An 18,936-nucleotide genomic window follows, 5' to 3' on the forward strand; every position below is an offset into this window, starting at 1 on the left:
TCATCTTCCAACTGTGCAAAAAAATCAATCCGTTTTTCCTAAAGAGAGCCCAGACGAGCTTATTCCGCACGCAGCCCTGAGGCTAAGGCCATGTCTACACTAGACAGCTTAGAGCAGCAGAGGAGTACCGCTGAAAGATCTCCTGTGTAGCCTCTCTATGCTGATGGGAGAGAGATCTCCCAAGGACATAATTAAACCATCTCCAACAAGCAGCAGTAGCCATGTCGTCGGAAAATGCTCTCCCGCAGACATAGCACTGTCCACATTGGCAAAGTTATATTGACAAAAGTGCCAGTGTAGACAGAGCCCTAAAGAAAGAAAGTTCGGTAAAGTGACCACCAGCAACAATAAAAGGAAAACCCTCGGCCTGCTGTGTTAGTGGGAGACAAAACTCCCTCCAGGTCAAAGTCACTGCTTGTTTTATATTGTTTTGTTTTGTTTTCAAAGTACAACTCTGAAACTTGCAGCCGGTGTGTCCAACTCTGCAGCATTTGCATGTGGTTTTGGAATTTATACCCCAGCCAGCTGGCCTTTCTGGCTCTAATTTAGATGTTTCCTTTAAAGACACTAAGATTTCTATGTACTGAAAACTACTTGTTCATTCAGTGCATTGCAATGAAAGGAAGGGAGAAACAGTCTTTTTTTGGTTTTGGTTTGTTTTTTTTAATTAAGGAAACGGGTTTCCCGCTTCTCCGATGAGTTCTCCGCCCCACGACCACCTTCCATCTCGTCTCCATTTGCCCTGAAACGTGGCACTCGGCTGGGGGCCTGGGAGGGACACGGTTCTATCAGACACACATGGTTCAGGCTGACCGCAGAAGCACGCCCGCCCCTGAGGTGCCAGGCTGGCCAGACTCCATGTATGGAGCAAGCCTGAAGGGCTGAGTTGTTCGGCAGGAATCCTCAGCCCCCTCCCTATCCCGTCTCCTCCCCTGAAAGAGGAGAGGAAAGAGAGGAGAAAGCTGGGAAGGGGGGTGGGGGGGAAGCTCCACATTCCTGACATTTCTGTGCAAAGCACTGGGGCTGCAAGGAGCCTGCTCTCCCTGCTAAGGGCAGGGAGGAAGAGCCCTGATGCCAGGCTTGGGAGAGGCGAAGCATCTGCTTCTCTCCCACTACCAGGGGTTCCATTGTTATCATATGTACTGGGGAGGGGCAGATAAATAACTCCCCCTCCCACAGGAGGAGTGGACACTCGTGTCTAAGGTTTCATGGGGTTCCCTCAGGTGGGGGCTGGCTGGAGGGAGGCAGGAGAGCACCTCAGGCTTCTGGGGTGTCTCTGGACACAGGAGAACAAGGTTCCTGGCGAGCTCAGGGGTTGGTGGCGGGAAAGATGCCCCAAGCATGGGGAAAGGGGCACTGGGGACCGTGTGGCCTGGGAGGGGGCACTGCTCTCCTCCATCAGGACATTTCTCTAAGGTCAGGATCACGACTCCCTCCAGGAAAGGGGCAACGCTGGGGAAGGCGGGAACAAAAGGAGGTGGTGGAAAATGGTAGGCCAGCTGCCCCCACTGACACCTAACCCCCAGTACCTCAATAGTAGGGTTGCCACCTGGCCAGATTCTCCCAGGATTGTCCCTGTTTGAGATATGTAACTATCCTAGGTGTTGGTTCAAAAACTGGCCAGCTGGTTGTGTGTAACACACTCAGGATCACCCCGAATGTCCCAGTTTTTTGTACCTCAGAGATGGCATCCCTAGCTTATGGGCAAAGGAAAAGGATGGTGCACCACCATTAACTCCTCCTCCCAGGGAAAGAGAAGGGGCAGACGTCCTCCACCAACACTGCCTCTCACCCTCCACAGGCAAAGCCATTTTTCTTCTTTAAATGAACCCTATTTATAGAAATGTTTCCACTTCTTTAAAAAATCCTCCATTTGATCTGTATTTACATATTCCCCTGCAGAGTTTGCACCCCAAACATTGCAACCAGGTGCTGGCACACAAGAATCCAGAGCGAGAAAGGGGTTGGTTATAAACAAACACAGAAGTAACAACAGCTGCGGGAAACTCAGAGCAAGATACACAAATGGTGAAAAGTGGGCTGGATTTTTAAACTTCTTTTGATTTTGGTAATCAAAGATATCAGCAGTAACCTAGATAAGGGATTAAAAAAAAAAAGATTTAAAATCTGATAGTGTCCCTTTGACAGAGCCCAGCAATTCATCCGCCCTGTACTGAGGACAGGAGGCAAAGAACTGCATAGAGGGGGAAATCTAGGTAAATGTAACACCGCAAATCAGAATTTAGGAAGGACACCAAGATCAACAGCAGAGCCTGGCAGGAAGCACCACAGGTCTTAGAAGTCCAGGAGCAGTCACTCTCTCAGTTATGCGCCTCACCTGAAATCCAACACTGCATCTCATGGCCACAGTGCGCCTGAAAGATGGGGAAATCCAGCAGCACAGGGGCATTTGAATCAGGCTGAGCATTAGCCTTCCATTTGAATCGCCATCACCATTCCCAGCAGCACGGACCCGCTGCTTGGAGGTCTCCCAGCCAAGGAATGACCTCACTTAGCTCTCTAACTAAGCAGGGCAGGCTGTCAGGATCACAGCATCAGGTGGCCTAGCTGTGGCCACACACTGCCACCTCCCCTGCTCACCACAGCCTGACAGGACACTGCAGGGTTTCCCACCAAGCCTCAAAAGGTTGTGACCCCATCACAACACGTCCCCCCACAGCCCCTGCCTTAAAGCTGCTCCACTTCAACTCCGGCCACACCCAGCTGAGCAGTTTGGGCAGAACTTCCCCTCACTCATCAGCTCCCCCAACTTCTGGGGCACAAACCAATGTCATCTGACAGCTCCTCCCCAAACCCTGGGGAAAACACTGGCCAGAGCCGGCTGTCCCCCTTCCCGGAGCTCTAGCTCAGGGAGAGCCTCACCCCAGGTGTCTTTTCCTCCACCCCCCAAAGGAGGAGTGCAAGGCTGTCATCACGCTGCTTGCTCCAGGCCCAAACAGAGACTGAACAATGCCACCCTGCCAATCTCTCGACACTGCGGCATTATCCCACCCCATGGACAGGGGTCCCACAAGCACTCCCATCCCCTGGCAGTAGCTAGTCAGTGTCCCCTTACGCCCACCTACACTCAACCAGACTCAAGGAGGGCAGCAGCTAGAGGCCAGGGGGAAATCTTGGTCCTGGTGGGCACTGATTCAGGTCTAAGAGAGGTGGGAGGTGGAGGGGGGAGGAGAGTGGAGATTGCAAACTGGAGGGGAAGGAGGCGGCACTGGGGACAGGGAAGGATGTACTGGGGAGACTGGAAGTTGCAGGGGTACAAGTTGTGGGTGTGAACAGAGTGCAGAAGCAGCTGGGGGTATGGAAGAGGGGAAATTACCTGGGGAGTTGATGGCTGTGTATGGGGGTGGGAGAGGATAGGAAAAGTGGGAAGGATCCCTGGCGAATGAAACGGGGAAGGAAGTGCAGTGTAGGGGAGGGAAACTAACCCACAAAAGGGCTGGGAAAAGGAGGATGGTGGAGCCTGGGGGGCTTAGTGCACGGCGCGCCCCATGATGGGCGCAATGGGGGTAGTGCCGAAAGGCAGAGTCACTGGGGCTCCCTCCCCAGGCAGGATGCGGTGGGGTTGGTCGTCTTCTCCCGCACACGTTGAAGGGGTGCATTGCAAAGGTGCACTCTCCAGGGGAGGTGGGAATTTGCTTCCACTGACAAGGAAAGGATCTGCTGGAGACCTCCAATAGGGGTGTGGGGTAGTAGGATCCCCTGGAGAGGAGTTACATTGGGATCCACCCCCCGGGGGGTGCAGTGCATTGGGGTCCCAGGGAGGACACCCTAGGTGGAGGGTCTGCCTTGGGGTCCCTTGGAGAGACATAGGGAATACCCCCAGGAGGAGGTGCAGTGCCCCATGGTAGAGGGCTGCAAAGGGGTCCCCCAAGGAAGTGAAATAGGGTCCCGTGGGGCGCAGCAGGCAGTATCCTGCGAGGCCCTGGGGTGTATCTGCAGGACGGGGTGCAACAGCGTCCCAGGGTGGTGAGGGCAGCACCCGAGGGTGCACAGGGCGAAGTCCGGGGAAGGGTCCCAGGGAGGTTCCCCGGGAGGGGTGCCGGGGGGGGCAGGGCCCCCCGCTCTCACCTCGAACATGAGCGCGATGAGCACGCAGAGCACCAGGCAGAAGCCGATGTCCGCGTGGTTGTGGATCAGGAACTCCTGGCTGAAGAGCGGGTAGCTCTTGGCCCGCCGGCGGAAGGCCATGGCCGGAGCGGAGCGGAGCGAGCAGCCCGGCCGCCCGCCGCTGCCTCCGCCCAGCGCCGCAAACTTCTCCCGGCCCGGAGCCCGGACAACTTCGGCAGCGCCGGGCCCGCGCCTGCGCCGACCGCCCCCGCCCGCCCGCTTAACCCGTCCCTGCCCGCGGGGCTGCCTGGCCGCCGGCCGGGCTCGGCTCCTTACCGCCCCGCCTGGCTCGCTACCCCCGGCTTTCAACCCACCCCTTCTTCACTGCTGCCTGCCGCTGTTCAACCCTTCACCCACCCAGCGGGTCAGTATCACCATCCCCGCTTGTCAGACGGGGAAACTGAGGCACGGAGCGGGACACTGACTTACCCAAGATCGCCCAGCAGGCTAAGGGCAGAACTGGGAACAGACGCAAGGTCGCCAGAGTTGCAGCCGAGGCGATGCTGCCTCCCAGGCCCACTTTATTCCACCTCCAGAGGTCCTAGAAACATACAGCCTTTACCCGCTGAGCAGTAGTCATGTGAGCAGCCTGAAAGCCTGTGAGTGAGGATTGGGCCCCTCTGACTTTATTTTTCAGAGGCAATAAACCCACACAGGTCCCACCGACTTCCTGTTCACATCCCTATTATCTTGCCCTAGGCTTCTCCCCTTTTAACATCCACCCGAACAGCTATTGAAGAATAATGCAGCACATTCTGAACACCTTTCAGGGGCCAGGATTCAAGGTGCTTCACAAGTTATACACACAGAGCAGCATTCGAATGCAGCTGCTTCTGGGGTAGAGAGCAGCAGCCAGGCCGAAAGAGGATAATGTGGAGTACAAGAATAATCTGGACAAAGTCTCCAGGGCAGAACTCTTCGCAGAGTGTCCTGGACTCATTAATATCCGTTCTTATTTATTGATGGCAGCACCCCAAAGTACAAGGCGCTTTCCAAACACCGGAATAGGGGTCGGCTCTGTCTAAAGAGCTGACAGTCTAAGGACAGACCGACAAGCAGACAAAGGTACGGGGAGAGGGATCAACAATAGGCAATTTACGTACAAGTCAACCCAGTTCACTATAGCCTGCAAGGCAAAAGTGGGTCATTAAGAGGGACTTAAATGTGGACCAGGCAGGGTCTTGCAGATGAGTTTGGGGTCATGCCATGCAGGGAAGGGGTGACTGCAAATAGCTTAGAAAAACTGGAAATAGACACTTTGTTTTTAAGATGTCATCTCAAAGACCTCCACAGTAAACACACTAGGCCAGCTCCTCTGCTGGTGTAAGTCAGCGTAGCTCCTTTGGCTTCAACGGAACAATGCTGATTGACACCAGCTAAGGATCTGGCCCATTCTGCCCTGGGATGAAGGACTGACTGCTCCAGCTGGTTTGAAGGAGCTGCGTTGTTTCAAACCGGACACTTAGAGCATTGAGTGTCCCCTCCAGTCACACACGGCACAGGGAACAGATTCCTGGCCTTATGCTCTACTGAAGCAGACATCCCTAATAGGTCCTGATGAACTGGTGCCACTGACTGTGCTTTCCTCTCCATAAAACCCCTACAGTGTTGTTTAGACTGAGCACTGGATGCTGCTTAGAATAAGCAACCGGGAAGCTCAAAGGTTCTTTCACTAAGGCCTGGTCTATACCTAAAACTTAGGTCAATCTAGCTACAGCTCTCAGGGCTGTGAAAAATATCATGTCCTACCCAGCATAGTTAGGTTGACCTGGCCCCTTCTGTAGACTGAACTAGGTTGATGGAAGAATTGCAGTCCCCACTGTGCTCAGTACCATGCAAACACCTAAGGAGATGCAGTTCTCTTGCCAAAAAGATATTGACGAATTGAACATTGCTCGGAAAAATGAGGAGGGGGCTGGAGGGTCCAATGAAGGAGGAAAGATTAAAAGATAAAATAGCTTGTCTAAGTGACTGCTAAAGGAGGGGCTTGAGAACAGTCTAATCTGAAGAGTGCCATCACCAAGGGTGGGGAGGAACTGCTGGGTCAGTACCTAGGGGTTGTAATGGGGGTGAAATTAACAAAGTGGGGGCATTTAGACTGGGTATCAGGAAAACATGTATAAAACCTGGAGCTGGGGAAACAAGAGGGAATACTTTTTCATGCAACAACACAATTAACCTGTGGAACTCATAGCCATGGGATGTTGTGATAGCCAAAAGTATAAATGGGTTCAAAGAACTAGATAAGTTCATGGAGGACAGGTCCATCAATGGCTATGAGACAAAATAATCAGGGATGTAACCCCATGCTTGGGGTGACCCTCAACCTCTGACTACCAGAAGATGGGAGGGGAAGGCAGGGGGTGGATTTTTCCAATATTACTCCGTTTGGTACACTCCCCCCTGAAGCACCTGGCACTGGCAGTGACGGGATACTGGGCTAGATGGACCATTAGTCTGACCCAGTAATGCAGCGCTTTTGTTCTTCTCTCGTCCATCTCAGCCACCACATCACTTCATCGTTAGTGTCACAGGAAGAGGATCCACAGGGAAGCTATAGGCACCTAGGTGGAGGAACTGATTTTCTATTCAGACACCGGGGCAGAACAAGATTGACTCCACCTAAATCCATGGAGTTATGTTGGAATACCGGAGAGAAAGATCAAGACCCAGGGTCATGATCCTCAATGGAGCTGAGATGCCTCAACGTGGGCTTGTTTCACAGGATCAGGTCTCCGTTCAGGGGCCGTTGCTGGTGGTGTTTTGCTTTCAGTCTGCAGCTGGGAACTGGAGTGGGCGGAAAGAGCTCACAGGGGAGTCAGCTGGCGAATCAGCTGCACTGTGTTAGAGTCAGCATTCCTGGGCTATGGCGTGGCAGCCAGACCCTATATGGAGCTGGGCAGAGTTTGCTTTTTAAAAGAAAAGCCGTTCCAGTTGGTTTTCTTTCCAACGGCCAAAAATGTTAGGCCTTTTTAAAAAAAAAGTGGAATGAAACTACCGCCGATAGACCAGGGGGCTCAGTTATGCTCTCACTGTGACAGGGCCAGGGAAGGTATAAGGAGGGGGCAAACGAGCATGAATCATAGACTCAGGGATATTCAGAAATGCAGGACAATCCAGGCCTGTCTTTCGGACATGTATCCTCCTGGAGGTGGAGGGGAAGCTGCTTAGAGTGAACTTGGACATGGTGACACTCCGTTCTAACTAAAACTTAGCTCTGAACTTGCCCAGGCTTTGGGAGCGTTCAGAAACCCAGGAACGACAGAGCTGGCTGAAAAACACCAATTCATTTTCCTGGGAAATACTGAAAAAAACTGTAGCTTTTTTGTTTTCACTGAAATTCCTTTGAACATTTCTTGGTTGATAAAAATCAAACCCGTAATACGCACTGATTTTTGAAATCTGTTTTTCAAAAACCGAACAAGCATTCAAGTGCACACCAGAAAAAAAAAATTCTGCGAAAAAAATTCATTTTTCATCAAAGCTACATGGTACAGAAAAACATCAACTAGCTCCTCACTCCCAACCCTTGCTTTTGGGGTGAGGGGCCCAAATCCATCCCTGCTTTACTGGTTAGACTGGTGTAGAATGAAAGTGCTGCATTGTTTAACTGAACTGGAATGTGCAAATCCTGTTTCTAGGAACCCGCTGCTTATAGTGAAGTTGTTTTTTTTTAAAAACGACAGACCAGCTGTGGTTATGCTGGTTGGCACCAGCTGAGGAGCTGTCATTTACATGGCACTGTTTGCAGTGTGTAAGTTTTGAGTCTCAGCACTCCGCTGTATTGTCTCCTTGTTGGAAACCCCAGCAGAAAGCTCAATGATTGGATAAGTCTAAACAGATGCACATCAACAGCGACATCCCTAAGCAAGAGTCTAGTACTTGGATTTACAAACGATAGGAGCACCAGGATTTTTTTAAATGGCAAAAAATCCATAATAAATGGCAGTAATGTGGGAGACATCCACTCCCTTAAGGGCACCTGGGGACATTCACACATGGGGGAGTTGGATCCTAACACTAGAATCCAGTGCATACCTAAAGCTTCATCACAACCATGACACCAGTGCTGGGTTCCAAAGGTGAGGTTACAACACACAGTCTGCAGGTGTTAGGCAGGCATATCATCCTCCATACACGTTACACATTGGCTACCACCTATCTTCCTCGGCTCCCATCTGTTCACAGGAGAGGCATGGTATCATATACCAGTGCAAGCAATGTTGCACTGGTATATGTATCTGTATCCTGAGCTATTCTCTAGAGAGCTCCGTTTGTAACAGATCTGCTTTGTGACTTTGAACGGCAGCTCCCTCTCATGGCCAAAGAGAAATCAGCATGAACAATCTCAGCCCCACCACCACTCAGTGGCCCAGGTCTTTCTGTGTGGATCAGAACCAGGGTAAAAGAGCTACAGGCCTTGGCTATGAACTCCCTGCCGTTTCCTTCTAGAATTGGATGCAAAGGAATGAGGAGGTGGCAGGTGCCATTATTATGAATAATAAAAGCCAGTAGCAGCAGTCGCAAAAAGGAATTTAGGAGAATATTGAACTCCATTTCAGAAGTGATGGGGACCTCCAACCCCCCCCTGAAGTTGGTAGGGCCACCTATGAAAATCAGACCCCTGATTTGTAGTGTGACAACACCCCTTTAAATACACAGGGGTCGGAGTGGCTGGCCTGGTGATTTGGGGATCCAATGTACCCTTTGTTAGGCTGGAAGGCATGCTGCATTTAGACTTCCAGTGGGAGAAAATCAATGCTGAGACAAAATAGGAAGATGATCAGCAGGGAGCTTATTTATTTGTCCAGTGTATAACATGTGCCCATTGCAATCTCTAGCTGCATGTACCAAAGAAATAACCCCTTCCAGATTAACAGGTTTCAACTGACAACAATTAATGCTAGGAACAGACAAAATATTTTGTGCCCAATTGATAATTCCAAACCCCTCTCTCCTCCAAGTATGTTATATGCAGCTGGGAAATCTTCCAGTCAAAACGAGGCATTTAGAATGAACTAAATAGACATCAGGTCAAGATATAGGGCCTGTCTTTTTTGCTTTGTGTCAGTACAGCACCGAGTAGAGGGGTGGCCAACCTGTGACTCCAGAGCCACATGTGTCCTAGAGTTAACCTAGAGTTAACCTGTGACTCCAGAGCCTCAGTCCTAGAGTTAACATGCAGCTATATAGACAAAAGACTATATTACACACACACATACAGAGTATATGTTTTAAACAAACAATTTAATACTGGTACACAGTGATGATGATTGTGAAGCTTGGTTGAGGTGGAGGTGTCAGAGGGTGGGATATTTGCCTTACTGCTAAACGATGAACTAACACTTGGCTGAGCCCTCAAGAGTTAACTTTCTCACTTTGCAAGGCACCAGGAATGGAGGGAGTTATGCACATTTCCTTTAAGTACACTGCCTTGTTCATTAGATCAGCTTGCTGAGACCTCGGCTGCTACAAGCTCCCTCCCCTGAGTCCTGCTCTATGGAAGATGGGGTAAGTGGGGTGCAGGAGCAGGGGGAGGGGAGTAGCTCCAAGGCAGAGGACAGGAGTAGCACATGGCAGTGGGGGGAGGGACACAGCTGAACTGCAGGCAGCTGCTGCACAGGGAACTTAAGGGAGCGGGGAGCTGATAGGGGGCTGCCGGTTCACCCTGGTTTCAAGCCCCCACCAGCTAGCTGCAACGGGCTGCTCTTCCTGCAAGCAGGCGGCTGCCAAACGACGTTAGAAGGGAGCATTGCACAACTTTAAACAAGCAAGTTCCCTAATTGATCAGCAACGTAACAACATTAACGGGGACAACTTTACGTGAGGAGTTACTGTACACATAAATAATAAACAAGGGGGAGGATTTTCAAAGCAGCCCAACTCCTACTACAAGTCAGGGGGAGATGGGTCCCTAGCTCCCACCTGTTCCTCTGAAAGTCTCCCCAGTACCAAGATGCTGGTGAAGTGAACTCCAGCCTAACACAAAGCATGGTAGAACCATTTACACCGTACAAGCAACAAGGACAAAGTATATCAATACTGTAAAGGGGGGCAGGTCTCCAGCTGGAGGTGGACACCAACCTCCTATGAATCCCAGGGGGAATTATAAAGGCAGTTCTCTGACAAGAAAGGATGGTCCAGTGGTTAGGGCAGGATTCTAGTACTTGGCACATGAGCTTTCAAGTCCCTGCTCTGCCACTGATTTTGTGCGAGACCTTAGGCAAGTCACTTAGCCTCTGTGTCACAGTGCCCTACCTGTAACACAGGATACAGTGCTTTCCTAACGCCCAGGGCTCTTGTGTGGAAAAATACTTAGAGTGTAAGGCAGACATTAGGGTAAAGGGAGCTATATAAGTAGCTGAAATAGAGTGCACTGTCTCATCTAGGAAAGCCAGGATATTCTGAACTAAGGCAGAAACACTGGGTCGCAGTCACGCCTGCTGGGATGAAATTGGTTCACATGCATTAACTCCCTCTGGGGTGTCCGGCAGTCGTTGCACAGAAAATCAATCAGTAGCTGCATTATTTAGAGACAGCAGAGCTAAGCTAGAATCCGGCTTACCTCCAGCTCTCCTTGCTTTTGTCCAGCTGAGGACAGTTAATGTTGCCACACAATATGCATGTTGGCTTTTTGTTTGAAGGTCCAGCTGGGCCTGGAATACAGCAGACCTCTTACATGCATCTTGTCCCACTTTCACTAGATTACACATTTCAGCAGAGGGGATTTTACGCACATTATGGATCCTCACTGTGAAGTAGATACGATAGCAATATCAACTGGAGTCTAGTAGGGCTAAGTGACTTTCCTGAGTTCCCACCCACATTCCCACCCCTTGCTGACCTCCAAGCTCCCTTCACAGTGGCTGCAGGCACCCACCTTGGCTTTGCCTGCAATGAGAGCAAAATGCTCCCCCTCCACGCTCAGGGAGAAGCACCAGCCTCTGGCTATACTTAAGATACTCATCTGGCTCCCATCACTCTAGTAGTATCGGAGCACTTTAAACTCTAAGGTATTTATCTTCAACACCCCTGTGAGGTAGGGCTGTACTGTTATCTCCATTTACAGATGGGGAACTTAGGCACTGAGAGACTAAGTGAGTTGCCTAAGACCACACGAAAAGTCTGTGGCAGAGAAGGGAATTGAACCCAGCTCTCAAGCCCTAGGCAAGTGCTCTAACCATTGGGCTGATTCTCCATGCTTCCCTAGGCTGCAGCCACACCCATTTCCATCACCCCTCCATTTCATTAGCCTTGTTGCGCAGGGGCAAGTTGTGTGAGGCAGGGGAGCTCCCTGCAAAACCTCCTTTCTCCTCATTGAGAGCGACTCTGGCTGAACTGTTCAACATGGTCACGCTCGCATTTCCTTTGCTGGGCCAACATGTCAGCTTGAGAACGGCTGAATTTCTCAACCAAAAGAAGATTGTTTTGCAAAACCAAACCAAACCAAACAGCACGTATCAAAAATAGACAAAAATAAAATGGAATCTAAAACCTGAGCTTGTCTCAATATTGTTTTCTGGTTTTTGAGCCTGCTCTAACCAGAAAAAAGACACATTGAATCAAGGCGGGGACCTTCATTGGCTATTCTAGGTGCGACTGTTGTGTTTAGGGACAAAGAACCTTTTTCTCCTTTTCCACAATGGAAATGGAATGACAGTGTATTTGCATCAGAGCTGCCATTAGTTGTTTGGTGTAAAGCTCTGCAGTGGCTTTGTTTCCCCACAGGCAGGGGCGGCTCTAGGCACCAGCAAAACAAGCTGGTGCCTAGGCTCGGCTGGACCTCCCGCAGACATGACTGCGGCAGCTCGAGGTCCAGCCGAGCCACGCAGGACCAGCGGACCTCTGCAGTCATGCCGAGGTCCGCTGCATGACTGCTTGGGGCGGCCAAACACGTAGAGCCGCCCCTGCCCACAGGTGAGACAGAGCAGCCCAAATTACATTTCTGGGGATATATTTTGTCTCTTGAGCACCCATCGGTTAGCCCAACACATCCAAAACTTCAGACAGGATTTGCTACTTTCCGTGGTTTTTAAAAACAACACCAGTCAGTCAGAGATACAGTCAAAGGTAAAAGCGTAATAAAAGCTGAAGAATGGAGCCACTACGGTGCCTCCATAATATATCTGCTGATGTAGTTAGTGAGAGTAGAACTCACTACAACTGTCTCTTTCCATACCAAGCACATCCAAAATGCTATTTTATAGCCATAAAACATACACAATCCCGAGTTAGTTACACTGGAAACTAGCTTCAATGTGACATTAGCACCCAAGCGTTAGTTAAATACATGAAAATCCATCTTGTGAAACCTGCCCAACTAGGCATGTCCAAGCTGTTAAAACTCAATCAAAATAGGGAAGGGAGCTTTTACTGATTGCTCGCCTGGTCAGTAAATCACGTCTCTCCTCCCTGGCAGCAGGCCATGTTAGCGGGACATCAGGACAATTCCGCCAGGTGTAGTCAATACAAGCGGGTTAGAGCTTAAAGACCAATGTGACTTCACTTCTTTTGTTAAACGAGGAGGGAAATGAATTTGCCTGGGCTTGAAATAAATGACTCCGAACATTATTGTTCTGGCTAAGCTAAGAAACGCCCAATTCCATCCCAACGTTTTCTGTTCCTGCTTCAGCTGGGCTGGAGTCACTGCCTGGAACGGACAAACCATCCATTTTAACTGAATGCTCAGACACAGCAAGGACATTTGGGGGGGCAATATATTCACCCTGTTCTCTGTGTCTGTGCGCTGGGTACTGGCACACTACAGACTGTGAGTCAAGCCAGCCGCTCGCTGACTAGCCCTCTCAGCTGCAGTGTAGTGTGTCCCTTTAAGGGCACGCGTAGGTCCAGCTACCCCTGCTCCAAGGCTCAGCCCCTCAGTTTCCCCTGACGGATCACGTGACCAAGCGGGAAGTCAGCCCTGGTTGGAATTGGGGGCAGGCAAGTTCTGTGCTCAGTCTGGGAGACAGCAGGATTGAAGCAAGATCTGGAGTGGCAGCAAAGAGTCCTGTGGCACCTTATAGACTAACAGACGTATTGGAGCATGAGCTTTTCGTGGGCATGCATCCGATGAAGTGGGTATTCACCCACAAAAGCTCATGCTCCAGTACGTCTGTTAGGCTATAAGGTGCCACAGGACTCTTTGCTGCTTTTACAGATCCAGACTAACACGGCTACGCCTCTGATGCTTAAGATCTGGAGTGAGGCCATCTCTAGGGAGCGGGGGAAGAGGCCTGGAGCTGGAGCAGTTGGGTGGAGGACTGCAAGAAGGCTGGAGAGAAAGCCTGAGCAGAGGAGGACAGCGTAGGAAGCGGCTCTGTGACAGGCAGGATTCTGCTCCTGATTTAGAGTATGTCTACACTGCAGGTGGGAGCGAGCCCCTCGCTTGGGTAGGCAGACTCACCCCAGCTGGGCTTCAGCTAGTGCGCTAAAAATAGCAGTGTGGACACTGTGGCTTGGGCAGCAGCTCTGGCTCTACTGGCTCTGAGCTCAGGTGGCCAGCCTGAGTCTCCACTGGAAGCACAACGTCCACACTGCTATTTCTAGCACCCTCACTCAAGCCAAGCTAGCGCAAGTCTGTCTACCTGGGCTGGGAGCTCACCCAGCTGCAGTGGAAACATACCCCGAGGGGCTTCAGCCTGGAATAGAAAGAGGAGCGGGGCTCCTTCATGGTGCCACCTGGAAGTGGAGGTGAAAAAGTTCCCTGGGGGCAAAGGCTTCCTGAACCCTGCAGCAGGGATTGGTCGGCCCTCCCATTCTAGAAGGGAAGATCACAGTGCTTTGTTGTGAACTCATGTTTGCCCTGAAAGGGAAAGACTCTTGCTTCAGGCAGAGGTCAAGATACAAAAATCACCCAGCCAGCAGCTGTTCCTCCAAGCTAGGGAGAAGCAAGCAGCTGGGGAAATAACCCTCTGGAAGGAGGGCTGCTAATGGCCAAGTTTCAAGACGTTGTCACAAATACGTAAGAGGCACCATGCTTTAGTTGCTTGGTAAGATCTTTAAATGCCTGATTTAACATCTGCACCTTCCCTTTGCTGCAGGCAGCAGAGCTAGGCCATCATAGAGGAGACTACAGTTCCTACTGCTGCAGCAGCACAGCCTCAGTCCTAGAGTCAGAGCCAGGCAGAGAGGGTCTCTGGCATTCGTCGTATCCACTGGCATTGCTAGCATGCTCTGTGGAAGACACTCGGCCAGTTTTCCATCCACCCCCGCTCCTTTCCCAAGTAGTTAAGGCACTAGAAAAACTTTTGCACTTTTGCTTTGATGCACTTTTAAGCTGTAAAAGTGACTGAAAATCATGTCTGGTGCTGGATATGCCCTCGTGCCCGAGCAGCGGAAGATTCCGGGGAATGTCTGCCATCGCAGGATTTCACATCTCATGGAACACCCCTCCTGGCCCACCCACAGAACCCCAAACATAGCCAAGTACTAGCGGGACAACCTCCGTTAAGCAGAATCGTCGCCCCACTACTTACAGCAGGTTCTGCTACTGCCAATTTACTATGCAACTCCTGCCATCGTGGCCCCAGATTACAGAAGAGCATGGCTAGTTTAGAGGGAGCAAGCGCACAGCTCCAGAGTTGGACTCTGGGAGTGGTAAGAGACAGCACACAACTGGGGAGCTACTCTGCATGATACAGTACGTGGGTGCAGGAAGGAGGAATCTAGCAACGTATCCCCAGCAGGAGGAAAAGGTTAGAGCTCCAGACAGACAAGAACTGGAGCTGTACGCTCCTATGGAGACTTAAGAGTAAATTATTAACAAGATGTCAGAGGACTGGATTGGACACCAAACACACGGCCCCAGTTGGTTAATTTACAGTCTCACTCCATTACAATTGCTCCATCAATCCCGTCAGTTTCGTCCTCTCCTTTACCTCCCTCACTCTGCAGTCCTGGCTGGGGGGTTCAGCCTTGGGGGTGGACGTGTAGCACGGTTCCTCAGCTGGCCTTAGTCTCCTCTTCACAGCAGCAACCCAAGTCCCAAGGGATGCGGTGCCCCAGTGGTTGCACTGTGCCTGCTCCGTGAGCTCCGAGGTTTCCTCGGATGAACTCAGTGCACTGCACTGACTGGTGCAGCAGAGGGACGGACCGCTCTGCAGAAAGCCAGGAGTGCCAACGCCCAGGATTGGACTGATATTAGCCATGGTAATGGGGAAGCCCTCTCCTTTACCTACAATGTTGTCTGGTACAGGCCTGAGCCTGCTGTCCTCCACCAGCTCCACAAGGCCATCAGCCACACAGCTGGCTGCTCCCCCACCTCCGTTCAGAGATGCAGTGGCCTCTGCATTGGTGCTGAAGTACAGAGTTGGACTCTCGTGCATCGGAGCTGTCCCTTCTGGGTGCTCCACAACAGCTTCCAAGTCAGTGTTGCCGTTGGCACTGCTGTTTGGAGCGAGAGGAGCGGACATGCCTCCTGCTCTGTCTGCCTGAGCTTCACATCTGCTCGTCGAGTCTGTGCAGTCAGGGGCTTTTGCTGTTGGCCTGTGCTCCTCTTGCAGGATTGGCGGCATTCTAACAGAGCACATGTTGTGTTCACTGCTTGCTAGAGTGATGTAAGTAGTCTCCTTGCTCAGGCTTTCTCCAGCGCTGTTCTCTCCTGCCTGAAGCCTCTGTCCTACCACTCTGGCTTTAGGGGTTCCAGGGCATTTTCCCACTGAAGAAAAGCCAAGTTTGGTCTTTGGCCCAAGCATGGCACTGCAGTGTTTGCTTGCCACCCATCCTGAAGGGTAAAGCTCCCCAATTCCACCGTCTCCAAAGGCTGCGTTGATCTTGGACATATCCCCAGTTTTCAAGGCTAGCTTTACCAACAGCCAGTGATGATGGTTCAACCAGGTGTCTTTCACAGAAGTATGACCTTCAAGTTCTCCAAGTGAGGTCTCACCGTGTGCTCCAGAAGCAGGCCTGGTATGCACCACCTTTGAGACTTCTGCATTTGAAGAGACAATGTCCCCATGACCTGAAATTCCAAAGCTCTCTCCAGCTTCATTTACGGACCGGAAAGTGGATCCTTCTGTCCCGTGATACTTTGCAGCTGTGATGTTGCAAGATTTGTTCAGGAAACTCTGCCAGATCTCTGTGGATTTGGGGTGCAGCAGACTGTAATAGATGACCAGAGCTGCAGAGCCTGAAAGAAAGCAAAAAGGAACAAGGTGACGTTTTTGCCAACACCTCACTGTGGCATATAGTATGAAACACTTAGGAATACTGATGTGATTAGGTATTTAAGCAGTGGTACCATTGCTGATATTCAGTGGTGCGCGAAGTTTTTGAGGTAAGGTCTGTTTTACAATTTAAGCAATTTCAATTCCTTATGTAAAGGACGCAACTGTAGCTGTGTCATGGGGAGGGAAAACACACCAGTAGCTAGATGCAATCTGGCTGCACGGAATCTATATGAAGAATGCTTCTGGGAGCATCAATATCACTTGCTAGGACCATCACTCGATGGGTTCAAGTGCAGAGATAAGCAGTCCCTAAGTATTGGGAGGTGATATGTGGGGGCAACCATCCACCTAAGACAAGGATCCAACAGGAGACTTGAGCAGAGCTAAGCATCTCTGTACCATCGCTACTTAGTCAGAAGGGACGTCACTTGGTTTTAGCACTTGTTCAACGCAGACTTACTGCTTGCCAGTGGAAATTATTCCAGAATGCTGACTCATACAATCTCAGGGTTGGAAGGGACCTCAGGAGGTCATCTAGTCGAACTCCCTGCTCAAAGCAAGACCAATCCCTAAATGGCCCGCTCAAGGATTGAACTCACAACCCTGGGTTTAGCAGGCCAATGCTCAAACCACTGAGCTCTCCCTCCCCCACCACCACATTTTCTTTAAATCAGACTGAACTGCTTCTACGACTCTCCCAGCGTTCAAGCCTTCCTGTTGTGCTGTGGGGTGTTCCTCATTTTATTAGGGCCACCAATGTCCTTTGTCACTGGCAGATTGAGGTTAAGAACTTGTGGTTAGCAGAGGATGTAGGAGGACAAGGCATGGGTGGCCGAATAGCAGCTCAAAAATAAGAACATACACCACTCCTGACGCCAGTCCAGAAAAGACTTCTGCATCAGGTTCAGTGCACAACCATTAGGAGGCTGGGAAGAGAGTTGTGTGAAAAACAGCCTCAAACTCTGCAATGCTCAGTCTGCAGAGAGACAGGGTTAGATCAACATCTGGGTTGGAGGCCAGACACCAACAGTGAAGAACAGGAGCTGCTGGGATCCAGGGTTACTGGTATATTTCTGGAAATGGCATTCAGAAAACAAGCGGGTGGAAGGGACAGTGGATTAGCAGTGCCATCGCACAGTGAAACGGCAACACGGAGCTGCTTCTGAATAGCTCCTTGTCTGCCCAGGAATAGAGAGACGCAAAGGAGACGTCTAGGGCAACATTTTCAAAGGCTCCTAAGTGACTGAGGTGCTTTTGAAAACATTACCCCCAGACACTCTGAAAAATAAAGCCAAGGGCCGGAGAGAAGTGAATGGAATCAGTTAGATGGCGTGATTCCCTCTGAGCCTCATCTTCATCAAATGCAGGATCTGCTCAGTGCCAGATAGAATATTGCCCAAGACACGGCCGCTGGCATGAGTTACAGTGCATGGAGCGATGATGCGGGGCAGGGAAGAAAAAACAGCGACGGTAGTTTAGTGAGGAGTTAGGTGCTTGATGCTTCCCTCCCACAGTAAAGGAAACGAGTTCCCAAGGAGATCCTGACAAGGTTGGAGCCAGGCTCCTTCTACAATGGAAGGTGCCCAACTTGGAGAGCGGGATGGAGGGGAGGAGGCAACCGGCAAACCCCCAAGGGTCAGCAAGGAGAGCCGAGCACAACCCAGCAGATAGGACAGCCACCGGGCTCCCCCCCCCCCACCCTGCCCACGGCAGCTGGTCCCTCCTGACGTAGGTGGCAGTGGAGCGAGCGCATTAACCGTTCACCACTATGGACTCGGGAGTCACAGCCTTGGAGAAATCCACCCACGACTTCATTGGCTGCTTCCCAGCTCTGTCCTGTGCCCCTCCTACCCCTGACTCGAGTCCCAAGGTCACTGCATGCCTGGGACAGTCTCTTGGGGGTGGAGAACATGTTGTGGAGAAGCCAGTTCCCTCACCCTGTCTACGCAGGTGGAGAGGAACACCAGGCATTCGCTGAGCTGCAATAAGTTACAATAGGGGAGGATATTGTGGAGAGCGGGTACAATGCGAGAGAATCAGGGCTAACGTTTTCCCGGGCAAGTCACTACATTGTTGCAAAGGACAGTCATGCCCAACATCCTTCACAATGCAGGGCCGCATTCAGTCCTCAAGTGAATGCACCTGCCTGAATGGGGGCCGCGATCACACGCCAAGGGCCAAATCTGGTCCCTGAAAGAGGGGAATCCTCCCCCACCCACATTTCTGCATAGTCCTTCATCAACATACTCTCAGTCAGAAGAAAGGAACACACCTTAACGAGACCAATCCCTCTTGTATCCCTACTCATTTCACTGGCAAGAGTTTCCGAACAGCGATCCTCCATACTCCAGCACCACCAACCCCAAGCGCTCAAAAATCACGAGTCAGGCCCCCAAAATAACGAGACTTTTTTAAGCCAACCATAGCATTTGCTTCCTGGTTTCGGAGCCTTCAGGGTGCACTGAAGTCACTTTTTCAAGCATCCCTCTGCTACCGTGAGAGCTAGGAAGTCGCCCTTTTAAAAAGGGAAGGCCAAGATTGACTCCATGTTAGAAACCAGGACGCAGGTGGTCTGGCCTACTGTCCGAGCAAGGGGGTGAGATCTAGCGGGCAGGCATCCAGGCAGGGAACAGACGCGAAG

At 51.0% G+C, this 18,936-nt stretch overlaps 1 protein-coding gene across 4 annotated transcripts in view; it reads right to left on the minus strand.

Moving 5' to 3' along the window:
• Window positions 1-18,936, minus strand: part of TRAM2 (translocation associated membrane protein 2) — a 78,362-nt gene that overhangs the window by 45,777 nt on the left and 13,649 nt on the right. For 3 of the 4 annotated variants that reach the window (XM_039529090.1, XM_039529089.1, XM_039529091.1), the window contains one exon: window positions 15,006-16,255. In XM_039529090.1, the coding sequence (XP_039385024.1) occupies window positions 15,006-16,255 (1,250 nt within the window). Of the gene's footprint in view, window positions 1-4,089; window positions 4,312-15,005; window positions 16,256-18,936 lie in introns of those variants that run through there. The other variant, XM_039529092.1, reaches the window with a different exon arrangement.

The sequence above is a fragment of the Mauremys reevesii genome, linkage group 3 (assembly GCF_016161935.1).
Source record: "Mauremys reevesii isolate NIE-2019 linkage group 3, ASM1616193v1, whole genome shotgun sequence".
Taxonomy (NCBI): Eukaryota; Metazoa; Chordata; order Testudines; family Geoemydidae; genus Mauremys; species Mauremys reevesii.